The 17,346-nt window shown below is 40.9% G+C and overlaps 1 protein-coding gene across 11 annotated transcripts in view; it reads left to right on the forward strand.

The window, feature by feature from the left end:
• Positions 1 to 17,346, forward strand: part of EPHA5 (EPH receptor A5) — a 209,362-nt gene that overhangs the window by 24,443 nt on the left and 167,573 nt on the right. For all 11 annotated transcript variants that reach the window (XM_050896101.1, XM_050896099.1, XM_050896100.1 and 8 more), the window contains one exon: positions 2,633 to 2,697. In XM_050896101.1, the coding sequence (XP_050752058.1) occupies positions 2,659 to 2,697 (39 nt within the window). In that variant the 5' untranslated portion in view covers positions 2,633 to 2,658. The remainder of the gene's footprint in view (positions 1 to 2,632; positions 2,698 to 17,346) is intronic.

The raw sequence follows: 17,346 nt of genomic DNA on the forward strand, positions 1-17,346 counted from the left end.
TAATACAATATTTAGTTGTATCATGTTCTTTTTATGATCTGATGTTCGAATAAAAGCACTTTTTCTTCTTTTTTCCTTAATTAGCATGTCACAAAGAAGTTTGTGGCGTCAAACACACCATCTAATTACATTCATTAGTAGCATCTCCAGGACAAGTTTTAATTAAGTTGTACAATGTAGATCAATACTTGTTTTGCATCCATTGCAACTTACGACAGGAATATACTGTTCTGCACAGTTTAATTACAGTGATTGTAATAGAAGGAATTTGAGTAAACCTGCTGTTTTGGCAACCGCACTCCTGTCTCTTGCTTTTTAAAATAGTATACAGTTATAATATGGGACATGTTATTTATGTGTGTCCTATTTCGAAGAATATTTTAAGATCACTCTTTTTATCTCATTAAAAAGAAAATGCAGTGTGGTTCAGGAGCACTTGGGTGTACTAGTGCTTGACTTCAGCTAGAGCAGGAGAAATTAATGAGCATTTTACCTGAAGACTTCAGGAGGGGAAAGGCTGGCCATCGCTGGGTAACATATCTAGTGGTAGATGATAGCAGTACTTTTATTTTGCTTAGACTGTGGGGTAGAAAGCCACCTAATTGTATGTTTACTTACTGTGAATATAGCTCATTGTAGTCTCTGAGTATTGCTTCCACCAAATGTCCTGTAGTTTGGTAGCATTGCCAGCTCTCAGCTGTTTTCTGTTTTGGCAGGAGAAAGCAATCCAGGCATGAAAACCCTGAGCTACCGAATGTTTTTGCTCAACATCACAAAAATAGACTTGACCAGGCAGAACATCTATATGCCTTATGATAGTGTTCTGCATTAATACTTGCATATATTGTGAAAATATCTGGATAGACAAATCTTTAAGATAAGTGTTTGATACCACAGCTGAGAACTGATTTTTTTCTACCTCAGCATTGTATTTTTGTGTTTTGGCCTGGTTTTGTGTACAAGGGACTACAGCAGTCACCCTTCAGTACAGTACAATGATTAAGACCAAACTGACTCAGAGAACTTTGTTTTTTTCAAACTAAATATGTTGTTTAATCTTCATTTGTTCTTTAAATATTCTTTAAGATTTTAAAGGATCATGCCTTTTAGTTTAATGTACTTCTGGATTTTCTTACTATGCCTCTGTAAATGGTGTAAGCCTGATATCTGAGATACTCAGTTGGCAGCATTTTTAATTTTGTCTGCGGTGCCCTGCAGCGGGATGACCTGGGCCAGTGTAAGGAAGGGTCTGTATGCCTCGTAGGTGTTTGCACTGGTATATTTGGCTGTGCAGAGACAGCAAATCAGCCTGATATGACTACTAGGGGTGAGGGTTATGACACTCACATCCTTTGTACTTGTGCATGCAACCTGTTTGTTTCTCTTCTCTAGCAATCTTTAAGTACCTACGTGGTTGCATTTCTAAAGGAGTGAGCGCAAAGCTTCCTCCACCTGTTTCAAGCTTGTTCTTGGGCTAGATCATCATGGGCTGGAAAGTCTTGAAAGTCCAATTGTGAAGACTTCCAGTGGGATTTTTAAAGAGCAGAGAGGGTGGAGATCAAGAATTGAAGACCCAGGGAAATCACTTCCTTTTCAGGAAGGACATGAGTACAAAAAGTGAGGTATTATGCAGAAAAATATACTGTGAGAAGTGAGCGTTGTAATCCGAAGAGAAGGAACTGTGCTTTTAAAGTAGAAGAAAGTTCCGCCTAGGTTGAGATTTTGGATGACAGCTATTGATTCAGAGACAAGCTTTTAACTTGGAGATTTAAAGCCTGGGGTACAGGAGGTGAAAGCTCAGCACCAGAAGCTGCTATAATTTTTCTTAGCTGAGTTAAGTGTGTGTAGATTTAATTACTTTACATGTTTACTCAGTATTTCAGGTAATATGAGGGGGAAAAATGTTATAAGCTTGGGAGTAGTTTTTTGCTGTTTAATGTAAATTGTTGATTGCTTATGTGACTTAACAAGCTACCCAAATTTTTGTGTGGGGGAAAAAAAGAAGATCCCTTGGATATCTTACAATGAAGTTGTCAAAGACTTGGGGAAAATTGTGGAAGAGGGAGAAAAGAATAGATTCCTGATAACAGTAATACTGTAATACTTGCACATAAAATACTTTAAAAATTGAATTCACGATAATCAGGAAACTCTGCACGTTGTTTCTTGTTTCATTTTTGTCTTAAAGGCCTGATTATGCTAAAAACATATATGCCACCTTAGAAGAAATGTGTGTATAAACATGCATAGATGTTTGAGTGTATGTGTATACCTATATACTATATGTCTTACATACACACATAAACACAGTGTGCATTATGTATTTATTCCCCCCAAAAGACCAGATCCTAAGAACGTGAAGGATCTGGATCTTACAGAAGTTTGGTGCATTTGCAACTTGGTTTCAGTGACAGATCTCAAAGGAATAAAGTAATGCATACATACAATTGTTTTCAGTGTATGACCTCACTGTTAGAGGAATTACTGCATTTTTATTCTGCTTTACAAAAATCCAACTTCTTTGGTTAATTGTAAACAGCCTGTTTACCATAGCCACCCAAACCTTGAAATATTTACTGAAGTTTGTGATCCATCCATCTTTCTTAACAGTTTTTTTTTCTCTTATTTTCAGTGAATTTACTGGACTCACGCACAGTAATGGGGGATCTAGGATGGATAGCCTACCCAAAAAATGGGGTAAGTCTCTGTTGTTGTTTGCTTTCTCTCTCACAAATTATACTAATTGTTTCCATTCGGAAAGTAGACTACTGGGTTTAAAAACTCCCTGGAGTGATTTGTTGGCAATGGAGGGGAAAAAAATAAATAAAACAACAAGCTGTGACTGGAAAAATGGAGCTGTGTGGCTAGGGGATTGATTTATTTATACAGTAGCGCCAGCCACAAGTATTTAAAACAAAAAAAAATCATGAGTCAGCCCCCTCACTCCTCCCCTCACCAAGAAAATCCATGAGGTTATTTAAATTTTTTTTAAATTATAAATTCCTGCTCTTTTCTTCTTGAGCCTTTGGGCTAAATGTGCAACACAATTTTCTGGAAGTTTTCTTCTGAAATACAGGGTCTGGGACATTGCTGTTAGCTTTAAAAGAACAGGGCTGTTCAGAAATACTTCTCAGGCTCATGATAAAATTCTGGGAGCTGATAACACTGGAACAGGAGCTGAGGTTTAAGCACCTTGAAGAGCCTCTATCCCTTACCATTACCTATACTGAGAACTGAAAGAACCTGGCCTCCTAATTTGATACCTGAAATAAGTGCTGGAGTTTAGATGCATTAATACCCTACAGTGTGTCTACTTGGCCTGACTGCATCGTGCGAGGAGTCATTGCTCTGACTTTTGGTCTTTGGTTTGGCTGGGGCATCCTCGATGCTGTACTGTAACAGAGCTTTGGTACAGTCTTGAAAGGTTGACTTCTGCATGGCGCTGAGTATTCCTGTCAGTTCAGGGGAGCGACCGTGTGAGGTGAGAAAGCATCCCGAGACAGAAATGCTGCATGACTGAGCCCTCCACAGAGCAGTTCTCAGGAATGTGTTACTCCAGAGTTTTAGTCACCAGCTGAAACGGTGACTAAATTCTGACTGCAGAATTGTCTTGGACTACAGCTGGATTGTCATAAAAATGGTGGCAATGTTTATATAAAATGCAGTCAACCCTGCATATATATATATATTACACAGTGAATTAAAATCTGACTTTCCGTATATTCTATGTGGATGAAAGGTTGTAGAAATGGCAGCCTCACTCAGACGAGCTGGATGTTTGCAGGCACTGGTTATGGCAGGGTTGTAGAAGCTACATGGGGAGCTGAGTTTATCCTCAACTCAGTTCAAGATCTAATCCTGTTGCAGTCAGAGTCTATAACAATATTTTTTTATGTATTGATTTAAAGCTGAAAACTAAACTTGCTCCCCTTGTATGTGTGGGCATCAGAATAACCAGTGCCAGATGTGCTGGCAGAGCAATGTGTTGGTGCCACGGCACACCATAAAGATCCCGATGTCCACTTCTTAATGGAAGATTTTTCCTTTTTGAACACCTCTTGGTATTTTTCCTATGGTATAAAGCACAGTTGCTGTATATCCCAATGTTCTTACAGGAATATCAGTAGAAAAATAACTAGACCTGAGGAGTTCAGAAGACTTCTGAGTCTGTATGTGTAGATGAGTAAATGAAAAGCTAAATATCCTATGCATAAGCCTCAGTTGTATTTTTTCATTATTTAGAGACACTTTTCTGTATTTACAAGCTCAGTTTCCAAACAGCACCTGGAAGTGCACTCATGAATGACAAATTAATGGTTACTGACTCAATAAGGAGAATTTTTTTCCTTATATTAACTTCCACAAATAAATGTGAATCAGGCAGTTGGTTTTTGAATTTCCAGAAATCTCTTAATCTTCTTTGTTTTCATGGGACATCATAAAAATTCAGGAGCTTAGTCCAGTTGTCTCTTTTTTGGCCTAATATATTTGCAGTATTTTATAAGTACTGAAAAAAAGTCTTTCCAGACTTACTTCTCTAACCACCTTATCTGCTCTGCAGTCATCTATGCTGCAGTCATACTTTGCTTAATTTTTTTTAAAAGATCTACCTTGTATAAATATTTTAAGTAACTCTCACTTCAGGATTTGAATTTGGAAGAGGAGGGAGCTTTAATTGAGATCAGAGGTATGCAAGCTGTTTTTTGAGATATTCTCATACAAATTTGTTATCTCAGGATGTCCTCTTAGGGAAAATTTTGGAAGGTCCGTGTATCTGTCTGCACAGTCCCCCATCAAGGAAAGGAGCAGAAATGTCATAATGTGTCACACTTTGCAACACTACAGTGTGTAGATACAGACCATGTGCTGAAGTAAGCTTTTTGATGCATGGTATTTTATCATTGCTATTAACAGTATCCTGTAGAATCTAGTCACTTTTCAGGTACTTGGTAACAACTTCAATGGTGATACAGTTCCAACTGAAGATAGGTTAGCTCTTGAAGCAGCCTTCAACTCTTCTAGTGTTGCTGTTTCTGCACTTACTTTTATCATTATTTTTATTATGAATCTTAAGGAAATTTAGTATTTATCCTAGAACCACATCTGCCAGAAGTAGGAGATTGCACCAGCAGCACAGCTGCTATTAAAGAAAGCAAGTGTTTAGTCTTTGTAGTTGTATGGTAGTGCTTGGGAGAAGTTATCTGTGTATCACAAAGGCTCAAGCTGGTAGGTTTCGAAACAGATTTCCACATTTATTTAAAAAAAACCCCAAACAACAACAACAACAAAACCCACAAAAAGCCACCAAAACAGTGGGGGTAAGAGGTCCAGTCGAGCCAAATGAACTTGCTTTTGGCAGATCCTTCGTAAGTGTCATAGTCTAAATTTTTATTATAGCTGTGTGCCATGGTAATTCTTGTGTATTAAGACATTCCATGCTCCAAGGAGGTCCAGCTTCCCTTGTTTAGCCTGTTGCTCACCTCATTTTTGCTGAACACAATGGGAAAATGTGATCTAACTTGGGAAATGAAAGCAGCGGTGTATGGGAAGGAGACTGACCCTCCAGCCTGGAGACAGATTAGGCTTAGAGGTAGACATATTTCCTGGCTGTAATTCCACATAAAGCACTGCAGCTGCTGTAGTCCCCACAAGACCAGACCTTGGTCCACTGCTAAACAGCAGGCACCAGCTCATCTTGTGTGTAATGGGTTTTAGAGGAAAGGAGAGGAGCGCTTTTGCTAAGGGTTGCCTCTGCAGAGCTTTGTCTAGCTAGGTGCTTATTTGGTACAGGTTTTGGTAGTGTCCAGTATCCTTGCAGCCTGGCTGGTCTTCATTTCCTCCATGCACATAGAAGGTAAGAAAAATCACCCTCTTCCTTCATACAAAGTATTGAGGGACCAGTGGAAATGAAATGATGTGACTGAAATATGCTGTGGCCAGGCAGGGGTTGAAATAATGTCTCCTGATGTGAAGAACCGACTGTTGTGCAGGGCAAGCCGCTTTCTTCTTTCTGCTGCTTTGCTCTGAAGGATTAACGAATCGTGGTAGTGTGGCTTCATGGCTGCCCCAGGAGGCCTTCCCTGGCTGTGCAGGTTCAGCAGCTTGCAGCAGTTGTGCAGTCGGCTCTTAAACCTGCAGTTATATCTGTTAGAGCGTGAGCAAAGTCCTTGTGAGGTCTGCATGGCCATGGAGCTCAGAAAAGGGACTCTCTCCCTGACAATGGAGCATGGTCAGCATGGAAATGCTCAACTTGGGAATTGATCCTGTTATTACATGCCAAAGGGACAATTTGGACTTTGCTTTGCAGCTCATGTAGTTTTACTTTAACCTGAAGGAGGTTATTGGAATTACCAGAGGCTGTATCAGAAAAGTCTGGTCCCTCTTGTGTAGTAGGAATCCCTCCAAACACATCAACAAAACCAGTCAGGTTTTTTTTATTAAAGCCTATGCTTGTACAGCAGGTCTGCAAAGTCTTTTACGTCCGGACTGATTCCTGGGATGCTGCTTAGGATCACCAAAACTGGGCATATCAGAGGTTTATGTGTGCATTATATGTGGCTGTGACACCAATTAGCTGTGACCTACAGAAACTGCCTGCACTTGCCTGTGCTAAACATACATTTTTATCATGTGGAAGCTCACAGAAGTAGGAACAATGGTAGGTGATGAGAGAGAAATAGTCTGGTCAGGTCAGGCAGTGTTTGTAGGCTGTATTGCCTCCTCTCTTTCCTTGATTTGGCAGGAGACTCTGCGTGATGCATTTCGACTCCCTGCAAAGCCATAGCAGGAGGAGAAGCTACAGAGAGCCCCCCATAAACCTGTGCTGTTCAGTCTTATTTGGTCTGGCCAAGTAAAAACACAGCCACTTTTAATGATATCCAGATAATTGCAAAAGTTGCTGATTAAAATAAATGCTTTCTTTTAGTTGGCTTGATTTATTCAGTGATTATGTCTGATTTTTGTTTCAGTGGCTATAATAGCGCTCCTTTACTTGTTTCAGACCCTCCCTCCTTTCAGGGTTTATTTTAAAACTTATTTCTTTACAACTTAGAAGTACTCTTTTTCTGTTCAAATCTGAGTGCTGCACACCTGCTTTGCTTTTGTGTAATGGGTCCTCTCCCATCTCCTCCACCTCCCATTGATTTCCCTGACCTTCCTGTAGCACAGAACAGGAAAGCCTCTGTGGTCCTTGGGGTATTAGCTGTGTGCTGTGGCTCATTGCACAGCTCCATGTGCTGGGATTTTTTAGGCTCAGACAGGAAAATAAACATGTACTAAGGAACCTGGTCCTGTGGAGACGTTCATAATTCTTTATTCATTGCAGAAGATGAGAGAGCTAGATGACTTCTTGCCTGTGAATGGCAAGAGGGAAAGCAATTGCCCCTGCTTTTGGTGGTTAATAAGGTCAAATAACGAAAGTCAGGGGGTAAATTCAGCCAGATTGATTCTGCAAGTTGCTTCTCATTTATGTAGAACATTGGTGGGTGGTTTTTTTTTTTTTGTGGGTTTTTTTTTTTTTGCAAGCAGCATTTCTGGCTCATTCTTTTGAGGACAGGTACCCTAGGGTGCTTCTTTGAAGTTAAAAATAACAGCGGTTTAGATTACTCAGCATGGTTTGTGAATAGATTCATGTTGCTCTCTGTCAATCTTAGTTCAGATAGAGATTTCATACAGGAATCCTGGATTGGAGGCAGTGTTTGCCCCCAGGGATAGAAATAAAATAAAGGGGGAGGGATAGGGGGTAGTGAAAGGAGAAGGAGGATTCTTGGCACCATTGAGCTGTGTCATGTAGCTATGATTATAATTGGCATTTTCAGGGCAGTACTTTTGGCAGCCTGTGTTGTTTTTTTTCCTGCAAATGCTGCTGTTCGGCTGTGACCAGTTTAGAAGAGGAATCAGGGGGATATGCTGTTGTGGTTTAACCCCAGCCGGCAACTAAGCACCAGGCAGCCGCTCACTCACTCCCACCACATCAGGATGGGGGAGAGAATCAGAAGGGTAAAAGTGAGAAAACTTGTGGGTTCAGGTAAAGACAGTTTAATAGGTAAAGCAAAAGCCGTGCACGCAAGCAAAGCAAAACAAGGAATTCATTCACTACTTCCCATCGGCAGGCAGGTGTTCAGCCATCTCCAGGAAAGCAGGGCTCCACCATGTGTAATGGTTACTTGGGAAGACAAATGCCATCACTCCGAATGCCCCCCCCCCCCTTCCTTCTTCCCCCAGTTTTTTATTGCTGAGCATGATATCATATGGTATGGAATATCCCTTGGGTCAGCTGTGCCGGCTGTGTCCCCTCCCAGCTTCTTGTGCACCCCGAGCCTACTCACTGGTGGGGCGGTGTGAGAAGCAGAAGAGGCCTTGACGCTGTGTAAGCACTGCTCAGCAGCAACAATGAAAACATCCCTGTATTATCAACACTGTTTTCAGCACAAATCCAAACCATAGCCCCATACCAGCTACTGTGAAGAAAATTAACTCTATCCCAGCCAAAACCAGCACATATGCTAACATGGCAAGAACACAATTCATACTGCAGCAGGGAGCATGATGGAAATAAGTAATACCTGAGTAGGTGGAAAAAATATATTAATGACACCCTAAAAACCTGCAATTTGGCTGCTTTGTTTATATGTACATGCTTTTGTGCATGCACAGATTAGTAAGAAACACACTGCACACCTAAGTATTTGAAGTAACCTGAGTAATCCAAACCAAAGCAGTACTTAAAATTTTCTGTTATATACAGAATAAAGGAATTTTACATGAATAATTTATGGGATGATGTTGAGATCAATAAAGTTGAAATATATGGGGGGGTTTGTTTTCCACTAGGGTTCCTTAAGGTAAAATGCAGTGTCTGTATATATGTAAACTTCTGTTCTCTGTGACCCTCCCTCTGGTTCTTCATGTGCTCACATGGTCATTTTTGCTCATATCCCGTGGGGCTGTGATGATGTGTTTTCATTTGGTTATGCTGCCTATTTTAGTGTGCCGGAGTGATTCATTTATGCTTGTATTGTATAGCATAATTATAACAAAAGAGCTTGAGCTTTGGGTCTGAAACCAGAGGTTAATAATGTAGTTGTGCAGGACGCTTGTGGTAATTGAACTGAACTGTGTTTTAAAGCAGTGCTGAGTTCACGTTTCAAACTCTGAAAGCCCCAGAGTGAGACTGAAGATGCTGGAGTTAATCAGAGTAGGGGCACTGCCATGACAGCTGAATTTGGCCAGCTGACTACTGTTCAAATTTGGTGGATTTCCCTGGTGAGTTGGTGGCCTTGCCAGTGCTTGTAGAGCTGCATTTGTTTCACAGAGCTTGAATATGTCAATCAAAATCTAAAGAGATAAGCTCTGCAATGGAGAGATGCATCTTGTGTGGAAAGGCTGATGGAGTTGGGTGTAGCATAGAGTATTGGACTGGCCCACAACCACCTTGAGGGATGCAGAGAAGAAAGGAATAACCTCTTGCCCAGGTTTGCAATGGGTAGGACAAGAAAAACAGGATTTGTTTCAGCTAAGCTGATTCAGGTTAAATTTGATGGAAAGTACTTTCTACTGGTGCATCTTTGGGGCAGATGTGGGGTTTCTTTCACAGGAGGTCTCTGACAGCAGGTCAGACCATCATCTCTATTACTCTGGACAAGCAGAGTTCATCTCTTCTGGAGGAACAAACCAGGTGATCTGTTTTGGCCTTTTCCAGCCCTACATCTGAAGTCCTGCTGTCTGAAAGCTTGTCCTGACTCTGTCTAGGGTGAGATCTGTTTTTGTTTCTCTCTGAGCTTTCTTTTTTTATCTTGCTCTGCTTAAAAACCACATTACCGTTACTCATTCAACATCCTGTATTTAAGATTCACTCCTCTGATACCTGCAACATATTAGCTACGGTATGTAGCTGCTTTTAAGCCAGAGTACCTCATGGTAGACAACAGTTCTCATTGAATAGCCTCACCATTTTATTCATGTCCTTTCTCATATCTTCTTTCCTATCTGAAGTTAAATCTTCTCACTCCATTTGAGAAAGCTCTTAAACTTGTTGTCCTGGACTCTTAGCTAGCTGCCCTTTGGTTTGTAAGCTGTTGACATGAATCAAGCCTTTATTTGGGAGCAGCATCTGGCGAGGCGTAGGTCTTATTAAAGGAGATCTAAAATGCCTAGAGTACTCTAAGGTACTGTAAAATAAATTAATCCTGGTAAGATTAAGAATAAAGCAAATCTTTATCTCGGCTAGAACTGTATTACTAGAATAATATATTACTATCCTGGTTTTGAAAATCCACCACAGAAAAAATGAAGGCTGATCCTTCAGTATATCATTTTGCAAATACAGTTGTCAGCATTATGTTCCTCCACATAGGCTCATTGAGCAAACAATAATCTCCTTTCATGCTAAAATGTCTTTTTTTCTCTAGTGTCTAGGAATTAGGTTTGGGGATAAAAAAGCTTCGAAGAGCTTCATCTTCTAAAACCATTGTTTTCTCTGTTATTTTTGTGCCAATTTCAGAAATATTGGTATCCAACAGTTAGTAACCGTACAATTAAAATGTATAAATGTAGTGCTGTCACGGAGAATCTGAAACTTTGCAGAATAAAGTATTACCATTACAGAATGCATAGGCAACAGCCCAGGGTTTATAAAACATGCATTAGGATTTTATAGCTTATGTTGATGAATTTTTGTAGTATGTTACTACTTCATATGCTAAATATATGTATCAGTGGGTTACTTATCACTTAATTGCATAATCCTTTTATAAGACTTAAAATGCATTGGCCTTGCTCTTGCCCCATTTGACAGCATATATTTTTATTCAGGTTAATGGCTTTTTTGCGTAACTAAATTCAAGAATGCAGTCCTGTTTGGTTTTCTTTTTATGTTGCTCATTCAGGAAAGCCAGCTCAAAAAACATGAAATAAAATGAATGCTAATTTCAGAAAGGGAAACACATGGTAGGTTTGTATAGAAGGAGAAAATTTTAAATGCAAAATTCCTGAAAGTAGCATTAAGATGGAAGCTGCTATTTTGTCTTCATGACCAGTGGTTGCCTTGTGTATTGCACAGTGAATGAAGACAATAAAAATCAGAGGGCTTTTTTGAAGACCCATCACCTAGCTTAAAACCAGTAAGGAGAGCTTTTTGATTGACTGCTGTTTTACTGCAAAGTCCTGATATGTGACTATTCAAGAAATAGTTCAGCAGCTGAACATCTAGGACTGTTAGAACAAACTTTCATCCATTTTTCAAGTTATTAATGGGAATGGTTCAGGATTTTCATAGATTGAAAATGGTGGCATGTTCTCTGTTTGCTTGTCCTGGTCACAAAAATGGAGTTTTTCAGTTGCTGAAGGCTGTACGCACATACGAAAGGGGAGTGTGGGACTGGATTTTTGGCTATTGAAAGAAAATGCCAGTATTTTAGTTGGAAGCTCTTTTTGCCTCAAAATATTCTGGTTTTATAGTCTTAATTTATCTTAAGATGTCTTCATTTTGGGGGAAAAGCATGCTAAGCTATATGATTTAATGTGTTTGACTAAAGCAGACAGTAATCATGAGGTCTGTCGGTTTTAATCTTGAAAATATTGTGGCAAAACAGATCAGAGATTAAGTAGTGGTAGTACACATGGATGCAAATACATCCTTTTGGGGGTTGTGTGTTAACTCTTCTCCAAAGAAAAGTGGTAGCTCCTCTCACCAGCTTTTAGGCTCTTCCCAATGTGAATGATGAAGTGCTGTTGAAGGGAACGTGGGTGACACCCAGCTATCAGTCATCTCTGCATTACCACTGTGACATTGTATGCTGCCAAGCCGCCGTGATAGATTGTCTGTACCCTGTGGGCTGAACAGTGAGTATAAAAGAATTGCATAACATGATTAGGCTTCTTTTCCTGCCTGGTCAGAGGGTTTGGGGAAAAAAACCCACCCAAAACCCCTCAAAAAAATAAAGACCCTACTGTCCTGTGGGGAGTTGTGAGCATTTAGGGGAGAAAGCAATTGTTTTTTCCACATGTAATGGGAAATTACTGTTCCTTATTTCTATTTCAAGATGGTTTACTGAAAACACATCAGTGATGTAGTAGTGATCTAGAGTTAGGAGTGAATGACACTTGCATGTTAGTTTGATCCTCACTTACCCCTGTATGATCTTAGTAAGGAATAATCCATGGACGAGTTGCCAGATAGCTGCAGGGGGGGAGGATCAGGCCCTGGGGGTTGGTAGGAAGCAAGCCCCCCCAAGAAGAGTGGGGGCTGTGCATCAGCATGTTGATGAAGGAGGAGGACAAGGAATTGCCTGCTGAGCTGCGCACCTCTGGGGCAGCTCACAGGAGAGCAATAGTGATGGCAAGGAGTAGAGATTGCTGATGGCTTTCTAAAAACTGCATCTGTCAGATCAGGCTGGAACACCCCCAGCACAGCCCTTGATTTGCCTCCTTTTGCTGCTTTCCAAGAAGGAAAGCATTATTAGATACCTGGTTCTTGCCAAAATGCTCTGATAAGCATTTAACTTGTTTATTCTTGCCTATTTCTCTTTTGTGTTCATTACTCCAGCGAGTGCCAGGCCACTGCTTTGATTATATTAAATTCTTGATTAACAAAATGAACAGTAGAAGAAATCAAATTATTCTATTTTAAGCAGATGTGTTTAAATTGTTAGAAAAGTTATCCATTCCTAAAGCCTGTTTTCACTTTAAGACTGTGCATCTTATTGATTTCGGTGTATATGAACTACCTATATATTGAAACACAGAAAATACTGTCCTGTAGGTCTGTTACTGTGCTGAAATAAGATAAACCAGAAGCTTGTAAAGATGTATGCTTTCTGTGGATAATTGCCCTCCTTGGGATGCTTTCTTGCAGTATCAAAGATGAGAACTTTTGGCTCTGAAGTGGCGGAAGGACTGAGCCTGCAGAAATTCTCATTTGACTTCAGCAAAAATATTTTGGGGCAAGTGACCTGGCCCTCGTCTTCAAAGGTCTTCCTAGAACAGCAATGATTCTTCCTGTAATATTGACAGTTCATAATGCTGTACAGAAGATGCAGTTGGCAGGAGAAGATAGCGCAGAGTATTTCTTAATGTGATTTCAGATGTTGGTGTACACCATTAATCCATTTGCAGTTCTGTTCCGGTTGTGAGGAAGAGCTGCAGGCTTGGTGTTATTCTTGTTCAAGTCAGCCTCTCCCCTGCCTTGCCTTTCGCTGTGAGGTAGAGCAAGAACTGGTGAGTGAGAGCAGGGTGGGAGAGGAGGTGATGACAGGACTTTGTAAGTTAAATATCTACTTATTGAAAGTGATCTTTCAGAATTAATTGGGTTTTTAGGTTTTTGAGTTTTTCTGTGGTGCAGATGTGCTGCTCATAGGGAGCAGCCCTGCTTGGATGATAGCCCCAAGACCCAACTTTACCCAGCAGATACCAAGTGGGGTGGGGAAAATTGTCTGTTTCTGAAAAGTGGGACTTAGACTTGCCATTTTTTCCTCCAGCCATTTAGAAAAACTAGCACCTTCTGCCTGTACTGGCAGCCTTTTTCATTGAGACCTCAATTTTTTGTTTGTTTTTTTTGGGGGGGAGGGGTTTGTCTTTGCATGTTCAGCCTGCACACTCCAGTTACAGCACTCATGTTGTGATTCTCCTGGTTTCCTGCTGGAGCCTGGGGGTCATTCCTGAAGTTTGTCACTTGAAGTTGAAGGCCATCAAAATACTTCTGCTCTGTATGATGTCTGCTCATGATGTCTGCTCAGCATTGCTTGCTCCTGGTTCAGTCAACAGTAAAGGATAGCAAAAATGTGGCCTTTGGTCTTCTGTTCAGAAATCTTGGGTGTGTTCGGTTTGTTTTTATTTTAGCTTTATTTTCTTAAAAAATTGGGAAGATTCACACTTGAGACCTTTGCCTTGGTTTGAAACCTCCAAACTGTTTGACTGGGCAGCTGTTGGAGCTCCTTGCAAGACATAATTTTAAGCGCTGTTACAAATTGTAGGGCATGCACTGGCTGTTTTAGTTGATTGCAATGCAAATGTATAGTAAGCCTGTAAATTGTAGACAGTGTTGTGATTACAAATCATTACAATAATGCGAGATTATTCAGTTTGTTGCAAATCCTTCTAGGCTACACAATTAAAGTCATAACCACAAGTATAATCCTGTGAGATAAAGTCACTTTCTTACACAATCTCCTTCTGGTTTACTGTTTGCTTTATTTCGATGCCAGATTGAATAACTGAATGCTCCTGTGTAGTTAACTTCAATGGCAGCATATATGCTTTTTGTGTCTGCTCATTCTGGAGTTTATTTGACATCCTTAAAAATATGGATATTGATTAATACAATAGTTGGGCAAAGCCCTGATGATCTCTGTTCTAGTGCTGGGAAAATCAACCTAAAAATGATGATGTTTTAGAAAAGAATTGCTAGTTATGTCAATCACTATAGATGTCTTGTCAGATGATCAGAAAATAAATGAGTTGCGGTCATTGATACATGGTGTTAGGTGATGGGGTAGGTGACTGCGAGCAGCTTGGTGCCTGCCTGCAAAAGCAGTGGCTGCAGTCACTCTGCTGCAGAATTACAGTGAGGCAGAGTACAGCTGCTAAACAGGAAAAAAATAGTTCACTTGGAAACAGATTTCAGACCAAATCAGACCTTTTTGCACAGTTTCAGATATCCGTCTCCTTTCTTGTGTGGTACTTCTCTTTTCCTGATGTTGGATGTCATGATGCTTCCAGTGCAAAGGAAACTGCAGTGGGCTAAGGAGCGACTTGTGCCTGTCGGCCAGAGCCCGATGACTCAGTGTGTCGGAGTAATTCTGATAAATACCCAGACTGAGATAATCAAAACCTGTCAGGGGATTTGGTGGTTGTCCCACTTATTAATTTTAATGATAATTGAATATCTGTGCTGATTACGCAGGCTGTAAGCTCAGCTTCCCAAGCCCTGTATATTCAATTTGAAAATGCTGCTTATTCAGTCTGGTATATTTAACTCAGAGGGGTGGTCTTGATGTGGACAGGCAGTACAGATAGGCAGGAGCTACTGTGTCCTTTGGAGTCACACTAACTAAGTCTGGCAGAGCCTGTTTCTCAGAGCTGTGTGAGTGTATTGAACTGGCAAATGTCTTTAGCCCCCAGGGGATTTGGTTATGATGCTGCCTGTATAATGTTTGTAAAAGGTTTTTGCTGTGAAGGTGTTGGAGAGAAAGCAGGGAATCTTAAGCAGCCCTTGCTCGGTGTTCTCAAAGCTATTTTGTTGGATGCCACTAGCCCAGGTAAAGCTTTTGGACTCCTATTCCCTGCCCCTTTTGAGCACAGCACTACTCCTGAGGTTTTCTGCTTGCAGGGTTAGCTCCTCCAGTGCTAACCTGGGGTGTTTTCCCCCAGCACTGCTGTTTGCAGAGGCTGACCTTGCTGAAGCTGGATGTCCCTGTGCATCTCTCCAGGTGTTGCAGAGGGTCTTTGGCAGAAGCCAGAATCTGTGTTGAGCTTTTTTGTATGAGAGGGGCTTTTCCCAGATGAATTCCCTGGTGCATCTGTCCCTGCTGGAAGAGCATGTAGTGTCCCTATTGATCAAGGTTAAAGCGAGCAACTGAGACCCAAAATGGGTGCTAGTGCCATAGGTGTCCTGTGTTTTCTTGAACTGAGAATAAGCCTAAGTTAGCAGAATCTTGATTGTTGCCTTTAAAAAACAGACTGTCCCCTTCCTTTTTTCTAACCTTTGTTATGTCTGTTCAAAAATAAAGCTGCAAAGAGAGAAAATAGAAGGAAAACAATTTTTTCACACACAATGCTGTGACCAAAGCTATTACTTGGCAAATTTCCTTTCTTCTCTGCTCTGCACAGTTTTAAATCTGAGAACTGAACTAGTTTTTTCCCATATTACAGTAAATACGTAAGTAATCAAAATGATATTAAGAAAGAAAGTTGGGCAACTCCCCACTGTTCAAACATGTTAATTGCAAATCATTGACATTCTAGACATGCTGTTTCTTACTGAGTTATAGTTTCCTTGCTGGTGGAGTAAAACAATCAATTGAAAAAAAGCACAATATAGTATTTGCTAGTTCTCGTTATTTGAAAATAAGAGCAGATTTGTGAATGTGAGCTGAAGGTTAATGGTGTTGTAGCTTCATAGGATTTAAGGCCAGTGGGTCTGGTAACATTATGCAGCTGAATCTCCTGTGGTATCTACAGTGTAGAAACTTGTTCAGGTGTCCTTGCAGCAGGTGTGTAACCTTGATTTGACCTACAGTGCATCTTCTGGAGAGGGATTTCTTCTTTGGTTTAGTATTCCTCTTATGATGAGTCCACCATATCCCTCTGTAGCTTGTGCCAACAGCAAGCTGTCTTTGTTATAAGACAAACTAATCTTTCTAGCTTGAATTGGTCAAACTTCAGTTCTCAGTCAATGGATCTTGCTATGTCTCTTCCTGTTAACTTTACAGGTATGTACCAGTCATCTCTCTCATTCCCCTCCAACACCCTGTTTCAGGCAAATAGAGGGCACAAGCAAGTTAGCCACATCCCAGCCTTCTCTTCATGAATGTGGCTTTCTGGAAGTGGTCTTACTAAAGTGTTGCATTATCTTTTTGTTTGCTCTGTGAGGCCAATGGATCACGAGTAGAAGAAAATCATCCTTGTGATGGGAGCCAGGTAGAAGTGAAGGGGGAATCTTAGTGGCTGCTCAGCTGGATGCTGTGGCAGGGAGGAGTTGGGGTACAGTGCCAGAAGTATCTATGACCTGAAACTGTGTGCTAGAGCTGTGCTGAAGCCTCTGCCATCAGTTGACCTAGATGCTTGGTCATTTGGGAAGGGGAGTCCATGGGAGATGGACGTGCTACTACATGAGTACATCATGTACATCGCTTCTGGTGGGAAGAGAGGTTCCTGTTACAGGGGAAGATATAACCCTGCAGCCTCCAAAGCCCTAGGAAAGGTAGGATTCAGTCCTGGCTCAGCATCAGTTTTAGTGCAAGTAAAGGCTTCGTGCCTGCAAAGCCAAATACCTTGCAGCATCTCAGGACTCTGCATCCCTGAGCAGAGGAGACTGCACTGAAATCTCCTGTGTGCTTGGATGGCCTGTCCCTGACTGCTTCAGTCCACACAAATATGAAAATTCCCCTTTTGTGTGTATGAGTGGTAGAGTTCTTTGGGTCTGGTCCTATGTCACTCGCACCCAAGGCGAGGGGAAGCTATGGAGATGCAACAACAGGTTTTTGTGTCCTTCCCCTAAATGGCTTATTTCTTTTCTTAGTATGAAATTTCTTTCACTGCTTACTGTTTTAAGTTTCTTTGTGCACAATAATTTTTGGATGAGAGCACACATTATTAGAAAGCTTTATGTATTGTGCACTATGGGGGCAA

Source organism: Gymnogyps californianus, chromosome 4, assembly GCF_018139145.2.
Source record: "Gymnogyps californianus isolate 813 chromosome 4, ASM1813914v2, whole genome shotgun sequence".
NCBI classification, from domain to species: Eukaryota; Metazoa; Chordata; class Aves; order Accipitriformes; family Cathartidae; genus Gymnogyps; species Gymnogyps californianus.